Below are 10768 nucleotides of genomic sequence, written 5' to 3' on the forward strand. Positions count from 1 at the left end.
CGCCGCCCAACAGCGCGGGGTTTTCGGGGGTTGGGGGGGGGGGGGATGCGGGGCGGGCCCCGAGACACCGGCACCGGGTCCCGGCGCTGGCCACAGCCCCACGGGGCGCCCGGTGCAGCCGCTCGCACCCCGCACCCGCCGCGGTGCCGCCGGTGCCACCCCGTGCCTCGCACCCCGCTGAGCTCATGCCCCGGCTCCGGCTGACACCGGGCGCAGCTGCGCGGCCGGGGGCTGCTCCCGGCGGTGGGGACCGGGAACCGGGGAAATCAACCTCAACACCCCCCCCTCCCCGAGATGGGGACCGGCCCCGCACCGGGGGAACCGGGGATGGGCGGGCTCCACATTGTCCCTTGTCCTGCGCTGCCGGAGCGGGACGGTGACAGCGGCAGCACCGGGAACAGCCCCGGCCCCCCCCGGCCTCGGTGCTGGAGTCGCAGTCGGCCTCCGTACCAGTGACCCCCCAACAGCACGGAGCCCCCTCCCCATGGCGCTGCCACGGCCCCACCGGCGAGATTTTGGGGAGGGGGGGGCAGTGTTGGGGGTGGGTTTAGGGGGGAGGGCGGGGCTTGGTTCCATGGTCCAAGGTGGGGGATCAGCCCCATTAGCGGGACACGGGGCCGTGGGACACCCCCCCCCTCCCAGCACCACTGAGGCTCCAACCCCCCCACCCCGTGCGGAGGCAGCGGCTGCAGCCCCCTCCTCTGCAGGCCGGGGGCGTTTGGATGGGGATGAGGATGGGGATGCAGTTGTCATGGCAACCCCGCATCCATCTACCCATCCTCAGCGCGCTGGCGCGCCAGCCCCGCTCCAATCCCCCCACCCTGCATCCCCCCTCGCCACAAGCCCCGCATCTCCCCCCTTCAGCCCCACATCCACACCACCCCCCCCAGGGCCATTCTCTACCCCCCCCCCCCCCAAGCCCCAGTCACCGTGCAAGACGAACCCCACAGCACCCCACACACCCTTCACCCCCAAACCCTCCTGCATCACCCCATGGTGCCCCCCCCCCACCTCCCCAAAGGCCTAGGGACCCCCCCACCCCCCCGCAGCACAGGAGGCAGCGAGGCCGGAGCTATCCTCTCTTTAATGCTCATTTCAACACATTAACGTGGCGTGCAAGACAGGGAGTGTGCCGGCGTCCATGGGAAGGGGCTGGGGAGGGGGGGGCGGAATTAACCCCCCCACCCTCCCCCCCCCACCTTCCAACCCAGCTTCCAGCTAAGAAAGAAATATATAAAGCACTACAGGTGAAACATTCAGTCCCCCCCTTCCCTGAACACACAGGACAATACAATCCAAGGTAAAAGCCCTCGGGGTGGGGAGGGCTACAGATAAATATCCCCCCCCCACAGAACCACATTTGGTTTTTGTTCAGTTTTTGCTTTTTCTTTCTATTTTTTTTTAGCTTTTTCTTAAAAAGTCATTACAAAAAGAAGCCGCCGGGAGCCTCCTATAAAACAGGTTTAGTGTTTGCTCCGGCGGGGGGGGGGGGTGGTGGGTGAAGGGGGGGTGGGGGCAGGATCTGACACCCCCCACCACCACCCCCCCTTTGCTCTCCACTCACAAAAACCCCCTTAAAAACCACCTGGAACATTTGGTTTCTCAACAGCTTTCCAGTAGTTTGGAGGTGGATGAAGGGTCTCAGCCTTGGGGGAGGACAGGACTAACCCCCCCGCCCCCAAAAGCTGCTGCATGTGAAGTGGGGGGGCACACAGAACTGCTGTTGGCAGCCACAGGGGCTGATTGTGCCCGAGGGGACACACACACACACAAGACACAAGGTGTCAGGGACAAAGCCCATGGCAGCAGCAACCACAGCCCCCCCAGAAGGAGACCTGGACCCCCCCAACAAGGGCAGGGCTGTGGATGCGGGGGGGTGGCAGTAGTGGCTTGTCCGGGGTGGGGGGTTAGGAACAGCAAATGACAAGATTTACCCTGTTCATTGGAGCACCGCTGCTGGATGCAGACACACACACACACATGGATCCTGTCCATCCCCCCCCTCCCCAAAAGGCAGGGTCCCCCCATCCTGGTCCCTCATCGCCCCCCCCCCCCGAAGGATGGCAGTGGGTGCAGAGCGAGGAGTGCACGGCTCTGGCGTGGGCATGCGGGATCCACGCAGCATGGGAGGGTGCAGCATGGGGGTGCTGTGGGCTGGGGGGAGCCCCTCACAGTCCTGGGGGGGGCGGTGGGAAAGACCCCATCTCCCTCCCTTCGGAGCCACAGTGGCCAGGGGCTGATACAGCCCCAAGACACTGGGTGTGGATGGGGGCTGGGGGAGGCTCACAGAGGAGGAAGAGGATGAGGATGAAGCCCACGCTGTGGCCCCCCCTGCAAAAACCCCTCAGAACTCCACCTTGCAGGCGGGGAAGGTCTCATCCTGCATGGCCACGGTGCTGTTGCTGCCCAGCACCGTGATGCCCAGCTCCTGCTGCCGGTCGTGGGTCTCCTGGTACCACTCGTGCATCACCAGCGAGTCAAAGGTTGGGATCAAGGTCACCTGCAAAGACACCGTCACCGTCACTGCACCGGGAAGGGGCTGATCCCACTGCTCCGGGTACCCCGGGATGGGGGCCGGGGGGCTCACCTGGATGTCAGTGCCCCACTGGTGCTTGCCGGCGAGCAGGGCATCGAGCAGGGACCGCAGGACCCCCTCCTTCAGGTGGTCATCACCACTGACCACGTAGCAGAGGGACCGGACACGCCGGAAGAACTCCTCATCCACAGTGCGGGCGCTCCAGGAGCCGGGCAGATAAGCCAGGTCCACATAGACAGGGGGGCTCGGGGGGCCAGCAGCCTGTGTGCCTGCAGGGATGGGGATACAGCACTGTGAGACCCACGGGCACAGGGACACCGGAGCTGGAGCATCCCCATCCCCACCCAGCCCTGTACCTGTGGTTGAAGCCTGGCCAGCTCGGGCTCCAGCACTGCGAGTGGTCCCCATGGTGCGGGTGTCCCCACCGGAAAGGCCCTTCTTGTCCCCAAGGAGCAGCCTGGCTTTGTCCCCGCTGTCACGGGCAGCGCTGGCGGGGGTCCTGGCCTTGGGGGCCGAGCTGGGGTGCCGGGGGGGCTCAGCCCTGGGGGCAGTGGGTGCTGAGCCCACCCGGGATGGGGTCCTCTTCACCTTACCGGGAGGGTCCTTCTTCCCAGCGCGGCTCTGCTCGACTGGCAGCGCCTCGGGGTCCACCATGCAGATGCCGGGCTGGGCAGGGATGGGGCAGGGATCCTTCATGGGGGCCGGCAGTGGGTCACGGGCCCTGACTGTGCCGCGATGGGGCTGCTCCGAGTCCTCGTCCGACTCCAGCCCATCGGCCAGGATGGAGGGACAGTCCTCAGCGGCCGGAGGGAGGTCAGAGTCTGAGAGGGTCGGCAGCGACTCGCTGACGGAGGTCGGGGGGGTCTCGCCCCGGCCACGGTGCTGCAGCAGCTCCTGCGATGGGTCGCTGTCCGACAGCTCCCGGGGGCTGGCGGCGGCCGAGGGCGACCGCTCCGATTTGGGATGCTCGAACTCGCAGGGCGACACCAGGCACAGGTCCACGTCGTGGGGCGAGTCGGAGCGGCGGCCGGGCCGCGGCCCCCCATCCCCATCAGCCCACGGTGGGTGGTGGCACGGCCGCAGCGGCAGCGATAACCCACCCTTGGTGGTGGCATCCGGCTCCGGTGTGCCCCCGGCGCCCCCCCGGGACCGCCTGCCCTCCTCCGGGGGGGACTCGCTGACGGGGGGCAGCACTTGCTCGAAGGAGACCGAGAGCGACTCGTCCACCTCAGTGGAGTGCGGGGAGCCCACCTCGGCCGGCAGGGACGGGGTGGTGATGGTGGGGGACACGTCGGGGACATCATCCTTGAAGGGGCTGAGGGAGAGGCAGCCGGCAGAGCCGGAGCCGTCCTGCGGCGCTTTGCCCCCGCTCGGGGGCCATGGGTTTGGCTGCCGGTTGGTGCCAGTGCCTGGCTCCTCTGCACCATCATCCACCGGGGACTGGTGGAAGGGAGTGTGCCCGGCACTGGCCAGCCCCGAGCTGGCCGGGGACATCATCTCCAGGGTCTTCTCCTCGGAGCTGCCACAGGCATCCTCGCCACCCTCAGGGCCGTGGTTGAGCATCCCGGTGGGTGTGAGGTCGAAGTTGACGCTGCGGTCACTCTTGGGGGTCTTGGCCAGGGGGGACGGGGGGCAGACGGCTCGCAAAGGGCTGTTCTCCGCATAGCGGAAGCGCTGGGGGCTGTCGGGGTCCTCCAGCCCGTTCTCCAGGCAGGAGGAGTCCGCCCCCGGCCCCCTGCCCACTCCGTTCTCCAGCGGCAGAGGCTCCAGCTCGCCCTCGGTGGGTTCCTCCTTCCTCCTCCTCCCGCCGGCCCCCGGTGAGGCCTCAGGCCCCATGTCCTCAGGGGAGGAGGATTTGGAGCAGTCCGAAGTCCCTGGCTCCTTCCTGCTCCCTGCATCCCTTTGGGGGGCTTTGGCCTTGGGCTTCTCGGGCTCCTTCTTGAGCGGGGGTTTCTTGATGCTCCCGGTCTTGGCCAGGGGTTTGCGGGGCTCCGGGATTGGTGTTTTCCGGGCTGGGGTTTTGGCAGGAGCCTTGGCCTCTGCCTTGGTCTCCTTCGCATCCTTCCGCAGCGTCTCAGCCTTCACCTCCTTCTTCACCGCCTTCACCTCCTTCTTGGCCTCCACCTTCACCTCGTTCCCCTCATCCTTCCTCGGTGGCTTCTTCTCCTCTTTCCGGGGGACAGGCTCCTTCTTGGGCACCGCTTTCTCCTTGCTCAGCTTCAGCTTTGCATCCACCTTCAGCTTCTCCACTGAGGAGTCCAGCTTGGCTCGAGCATCCTTGGCTTTCTCCTCTTCTGACCCTGCTCTGGCTGCCTCCCCCAGGGATTTTGGCTTCTCCTTGGTCACTGCCTTCACCTCCTTCTTCTCCACCTTTGGAGCCTTCTCCTTCGGTACCGGCACCCCAGCATCCACCAAGCTGAGCTTGGAAGCAGACTTGAGGCTCTCCTTGCTCTCTGCCCTCCTCTGCTTGAGCGGCTTCTCCGGTTGGGAAGCTGCCGGCCCCTTCAGATCATTCTTGGTGACCACAGGGTGCTTGAGGAACTCCAAGTGCTTCACCTTCTCCAGCCCCTCCAGGATGCGGCCCTGGGGGGTGCAGCCAGGGAACAGGACCCGGATGATCTTCTCAGAGGGGCTGACGGGGTGCCAGACGAGCAGGGCGCACACTGAGGTCAGGCACTGCAGGGGCAGGTCCTGCTCCTTGGGATAGCCGTTACCGGACCATTGCTGCAGGAGAAACTCCAGCTCCTTGGTGCCCTTGACGGGGTTCAGGACGTACATGTCCAACCGGCCCACTCCCATCTTCTGGAAGAGCACGGTGGGCTCTGCGCGGGGCCCGCTGTCCCGCGCCAGCAGGTTGGGACGGATGCCCAGCTTCTCCAGGTAGTGCAGGGTCAGGGCAGCCTCATCGCAGCTCTTCAGCACCCGGGAATTGCCCTCAATGTCCTTCAGCTTCTCGGAGGCGTTGAGGAACACGACGCCCAGCTCCGGGGAGATGAGGTTCTTTGCCCAGTCCCCGTTGCCCTGCGAGCCCTGGGATGGATCCTCCTCCAGCTCTGCCAGTTTCCTCTGCAGGAGGCTGTTGACACCGGGCAGGCTGTCGGTGCCCGCGTGTGTCACCAGGATGGAGTCGATGCGGTCCAGGTGCCGCACCAGCTTCCAGAAGGACGATTTGGGGTTAGAGCCTCCGTTGACCAGAACGTTGAAGCCGTTGACAGCAAAGAAAGCAGAGTCCCCTCTCCCGCCCGGGAAGATATAGCAGCAGGGCTTGGAGAGCTTGAGGAAGCCCACCATGGTGGGGGGCTCCAGGAGGTCAAAGGGGGACTGGGGCTCTAGTGACTCCGAGAGGTATTCCATGAACTCCTCCAGCCCCTCCATCTCCGGCAGGATGCAACCCGGGTTGTAACGCAGCTCGATGAAGTCCTGGAGGTTGTGATGGTCCAAGCCCGAGTCCTTCCATTCCCCAAAGTCGGGGCAGCTGATGGTCAGCCTGGCCTTGGCGGAGGGGTCTGCAGAGCTCAGGATCTCCCCCACCTGTGAGGGGACAGCATCAGGAGGGACGTGGCACCCAGGGGTGCCCTGCCTCAGGCCCCCTCCCTTGGCAAGCACAGGGCACCCTTCCCATGGGCTCCCACACACCCACCCTAAAGGGCAGGATGCAGCCAGGGCTGGGAGTCAGGGAGGGGGGGGAACAGGCAGATCCCCCCTGGGGGTGCCCAGCACCGTACCTCCTTGTCCGTGAAGATCTGGATGAAGTCCCGCAGGGAGAAGCAGCCTGTCTGCAGCATCAGCTCCCCCGTGTCCTCCACGCAGGGCCCCGCGAACACCAGCAGCTTGTGCTGGGACACGTCCGTGATGAGGTTCCGCAGCTGAGGAGAGAGCAGGGATGTGAGGATGGAGGGGACACAGGGATGGAGGGGATAGAGGGATGGAGGGGACACGGGGATGAGGGGGACACGGGGATGGAGGGGCCACGAGGATGGAGGGGACCACAGGGATGGAGGGGACCACGGGGATGGAGGGGACATGGGGATGGAGGGGACACGGGGATGGAGGGGATAGAGGGATGGAGGGGACATGGGGATGAGGGGGACACAGGGATGGAGGGGACCACGGGGATGGAGGGGGACCACAGGGATAGAGGGGGACATGGGGATGGAGGGGACATGGGGATGGAGGGGGAACACGCAGATGGAGGGGGGACACAAGGATGGAGGGCACACAGGGATGAGGGGGACATGGGGATGGAGGCGAAAGGTATGGAGGGGACAAGGGGATGGAAGGGACATGGGGATGGAGGGGAAAGGGATGGAAGGGACATGGGGATGGAGGGAGAACATGGGAATGGAGGGGGGCCACGGGGATGGAGGGGACAAGGGGATGCCACCAGGCTCCATCCTGCAGCACCCCCATGCCAGCAGCTCCAAAGGGGCCATGGCCACATGTGCTGGCCCGCCCGTTCTCACCTCGTCACACAGGGACTTGTCGGAGGGGTTGAGCAGCACCAGGGTCTCCAGCACATCCCCGCGGTGGTGGAGGGTCCGCTGACCTGCGGGGAGCCAGGGCTCACACCCACCCTCATCCCACGGGACCGGGATGGGCAGGGACACACTGGCACCCACTGGAGACCCAACACCTCCCGCAGCCCCCCCCCAGCACTGCAGGGGGTGTGACAAAGGGGACACGGTGGGGAAGAGGCATTAGAGCAGCCCCAACATCCCTGTCTCCACCTCCTATTCCTTCTTCCCATGGGGATCCCATCCTGCCGCAGGTGGGGGAAGGAAGCGGTTTCTCACGTGGGGCGATCACGGGGTTTGGCCATGGTGGGGGGGGCCCCACAAAGCAAAGCCTGTTCCTGCAGAAGCAACGGGGGGGTCTCCCACACCCCATGAGTTAACCTCACCCTGGGGGGGTGTCGGGGTGTCTGTGCCCCCCCCACCACCCCCGGCTTTTACCTTTCACGATGCTGGAGAACGTGGCCGAGTGCCGGGACACGAAGAGCTTCAGTTGCTCGTCCAGGTTGCAGGAGGAGAGGTCGATGTCCCAGGAGCGGATCCCTTCGACGGGGCAGGGGGGGGGACACAGGATAGGGCTCAGCTCCATTAGCACCCACGTGGCACCGCTTTGTGCAAGCAGCAGCGCTGGCCCCTTGCAGTGTCCCCCCCCTCCTTGCCCCTCAAGCCACCCTGCTGGCTTTTGGGGTGACCCCAACCCGCGCCCGGTACGAGGGTGATGCACCCGGTGCTGAGCGCCCTGTGAGCTCACTCAGGGTGGCTCCAGCTTTGCCAACCCAAATCCCAGCCCCGGGGCCACGCTTGCAAGCGGTATATAAAGGAATTAACGGTGCCAGAGGAGTCGGTGCCCAACGTGGGGCGCAGGAACCCCCAAAGTACCCCCCCCAACCCTTCAGGACCCCAATGTTGGGGGGGGGGGTTGGGGGTGTCCCCAACGGCTCCTGGCCAACGATGGCGCAAGGCATGAACCCTCAGCGGTTGCACAAGGTGCTGGGGCCATGTCGGGGTGTCCCCCCCCCCACCATGACTTGGGGGACCCACTCCATGGGGTGCTCCGATGCCATGGCCTAGGGCACCCCCCCCCGTGAGCCCCCCCACCCCTGGCTGCATGGGGCAAGGCCCTCGGTGTGGGGAACAGATCCCTAAAGGGGGGGGGGGGGGGGGGCAGGTCAGAGGGACCTGTGTGGGGCAGCACTTGGGGGGAGCAGAAGAGGGGGCAGATCCGGGGGCGGGTCTGCGGGAAGATGCTGGGGCCTGGGGGGGGCTGATGCTGAGGGGGGGGGGGGGTCTGGGACGGGAAAGGGGCCAGATGCTGGGGGGCGGGGGGGGGGGGGGGCAGATCTTGGGGGGTTTGAGGCAGGAGAGGAGGAGGATGCTGGGGGCTTGGGGGGGGCAGATCCTGGGGGCTTGGGGGGGGGAGATCCTGGGGGCTCTGTGGGGGGCAGATCCTGGGGGCTCTGTGGGGGGCAGATGCTGAGGGCCTGGGGGGGCAGATGCTGGGAGGGCGCAGAGCTCGGGGGGCTCCAAACCCGGGAGCCTCGGGGCAGGGCCGGGGCGGGACGAGAGGAGGGGAGCGGGGGGTGAGGAGAGAGGTGGGGGGGGGGGGGTCAGGCCCGGTGCCCCCGGGCGGGAGTCGCGGCGCATCCCGGCCCGTGTGGCCGCGGCCCCGCGGGCTCACCTCGCTCCAGCTGCTGCAGCGCGGCCGCCAGCAGCCCGGGCCGGTGGCAGCCGCCGCCCACGATGGCCAAGAGCGAGTAACGGCGCGGGCCCGCCGCGGGGCCCGCAGGAGCGGCCGCAGCCGCCGGAGCCGCCGCCATCTTCGGCGCCCCCCGCCCGCCCTAGCCGGGCCACGCCCCCCGCAGCGTCACCGCCGGCAAGCCCCGCCCACTGATGTCACCGCCAGCCAATCGGGTGGCGCGGCGGGGGAAACGGACTGGGGGAAAGCGGAGGTGGGGGGGGCGGCCTTAAAAGGGCAATGGAGGGGTGGGGTCGCCTCGGGTGGGGTCCGGCTGTCGGTGCGGTGCGATGCGATGCAATACAATACAATACAATACAATGCAACACAACGCAATACAATGCAATACAATGCAATAGAGGGAGTGCGGTGCGGTGCCGTGCAAGGGGTGCTCAGTGCAGTGCGGAGCTGGGGGTGGGCGATGCAGCGCTGGGAAGCAGCGCGGAGCTGGGGCTGTGCAGTGCGCTGCAGCGCTGGGATGGGGTTGCGTGGTGCAGCGCAGGGGCGAGGCTGTGCAGTGCGAGGCTGGGCTGTGCAGTGAGCGCAGGGCGCTGCAGGACTGAGCGGCCATGGGCGGTGCAGCGCAGGGCCTGGGGGATGCTCGACCTCTCTTCCCAAAGCGCTTCTCCACCCTTCAGCCTCCAGCAGAGCAGCAGTAACCGGTGCCGTGGACACAAGACCGCATGGGCCCACCCCCAGCACAGCCCCGTGCCCCTGCCATGCACCCCACACGGACCCACAGCACGGTGGGGCGCACCCCAGGCCCCCTGCCCAGAACCCCGCAAAGAGCAGGCAGGATCTGTGAATCCAAGTCATTTAATGTGGCCCTGGGCACCCGCAGCACCCCGGGGGAGCAGGGTGCCGCGCAGGCACCTCCAAGCACGCAGCAGCATCCCAGCGGGTGGCAGCATCCCCGGTCCCTCAGGAGCACTTGAGGATGAAGAGGTTGCAGACGGTGCCGCGGGGGCAGCTGCAGAGCTTCCCGATCCGGGCCCCCTTCCGCACTGCGCACGGCTCCCCGGGCTCGCACTGCGGGCGGCACCGTCAGCACCGGGGCTGGACCCACCGCCGGCACCCAAAGGGTCCAGCCCCAGGGTTCAATCCCCACCGTCCCCCGGCCCGGCCGTACCAAGGGCACCCAGCTCAGCCTCTTCTCCAGCGCCGGCAGCTCCCTGCTCCCCAGCTTCCCCAGCACCTCCTGCAGCGCCTCGACCTGCAGCACACAGCACAGGGTCACCCCTTGGGGTGCGCAGGGGCTCCGGACCCGCCTCACCCCCCCGAGTCTCCGGATGCTGGTGCTGGATCCTCTCGCACCAACCAGCAGCCCCATCCCCTAAGGGCGCACCGTGGGGTGCAACCGCGCTCCGGACACCCTGTGCCTGGCTCAGGGTCCGTCCCTGCTGGAGGGATCAAGGGGTTTGCGGTGCTGGGATGGGTTCCACCGCCCGGGTGCAAGCCCCCACGACCCCTCCCTGGCACCCACCACCCTGCGCAGCATCTCCACTCATCACACCCAAGCCAGAGCAACTCAGTGCTGCAAGAGGTCCCTGCAAGAGTCACTGTGAGGAGCTCCCTGAGCACCCAGTGGTGGAAAACCAGTGGTGGGGGCTCAGTTTCCCCCTCCCCAATACCCTGGGGCACCTCAGCATGGCCGGAACCAGCCCCCAGAGTGGGGCGGCAGGAGCAGGAACAGGAGCACCTCAAGGTGCCCCAGAGCCATGCAGGGGATGCTGCGGCCCCATCCCCTGCAGACAATGCTCCCCCTGCCCCTTACCAGCTCTGTCCCCTCCCGGTGCTGCCTGGGTTGGCTCTCAGCTGGCCCCAGCCCCAGCCCCGGCTCCGCAGTGCCCAGCGGGATGAGGCCGGATCCAACCAGGCAGAGCAGGTAGAGCCAAGCGCTTCCCATCCTCCCGGTGCTGGATGCGTCCCTGGATGCTCATGGATGTGCCCGGCTCAAAGGGCTTTATACCCCCTCCCGCAGCACCC

The 10768-nt window shown here is 67.0% G+C and overlaps 2 protein-coding genes across 2 annotated transcripts; both read right to left on the reverse strand.

The window, feature by feature from the left end:
* Window positions 1–1066: 1066 nt before the first annotated feature.
* Window positions 1067–8877, reverse strand: MAP1S (microtubule associated protein 1S). The gene is made up of 7 exons (XM_065699903.1): window positions 8726–8877; window positions 7489–7590; window positions 7000–7082; window positions 6262–6402; window positions 2893–6067; window positions 2588–2805; window positions 1067–2500 (listed from the first exon to the last, which is right to left on the reverse strand). The coding sequence occupies exons 1-7, from the start codon at window positions 8862–8864 to the stop codon at window positions 2345–2347; spliced, it is 4014 nt and encodes a 1337-aa protein (XP_065555975.1). The 5' UTR covers window positions 8865–8877; the 3' UTR covers window positions 1067–2344.
* A 743-nt stretch (window positions 8878–9620) lies between these two features.
* LOC136003376 (cocaine- and amphetamine-regulated transcript protein-like) lies at window positions 9621–10688 on the reverse strand. Its single transcript, XM_065658986.1, has 3 exons — window positions 10557–10688; window positions 9912–9995; window positions 9621–9811 (listed from the first exon to the last, which is right to left on the reverse strand). Exons 1-3 carry the CDS (start codon window positions 10686–10688, stop codon window positions 9704–9706), a joined length of 324 nt encoding a protein of 107 aa, XP_065515058.1. The 3' UTR covers window positions 9621–9703.
* Between the last annotated feature and the right edge of the window lie 80 nt (window positions 10689–10768).

This window comes from Lathamus discolor, chromosome 21, assembly GCF_037157495.1.
Source record: "Lathamus discolor isolate bLatDis1 chromosome 21, bLatDis1.hap1, whole genome shotgun sequence".
NCBI lineage: Eukaryota > Metazoa > Chordata > Aves > Psittaciformes > Psittacidae > Lathamus > Lathamus discolor.

Coding starts and splice junctions, on each gene's coding strand:
- MAP1S (XM_065699903.1), bottom strand. CDS start 8,864: ATGGCGGCGGCTCCGGCGGCTGCGGCCGCTCCTGCGGGCCCCGCGGCG. Junction 6,403..6,999: donor ACAAGTCCCTGTGTGACGAG/GTGAGAACGGGC, acceptor CTCTCTCCTCAG/CTGCGGAACCTCATCACGGA. Junction 2,501..2,587: donor AGTGGGGCACTGACATCCAG/GTGAGCCCCCCG, acceptor GTGTCTTTGCAG/GTGACCTTGATCCCAACCTT.
- LOC136003376 (XM_065658986.1), bottom strand. CDS start 10,688: ATGGGAAGCGCTTGGCTCTACCTGCTCTGCCTGGTTGGATCCGGCCTC. Junction 9,996..10,556: donor ACCGGGAGGGGACAGAGCTG/GTAAGGGGCAGG, acceptor TGTGTGCTGCAG/GTCGAGGCGCTGCAGGAGGT. Junction 9,812..9,911: donor GGCTGAGCTGGGTGCCCTTG/GTACGGCCGGGC, acceptor TGCCGCCCGCAG/TGCGAGCCCGGGGAGCCGTG.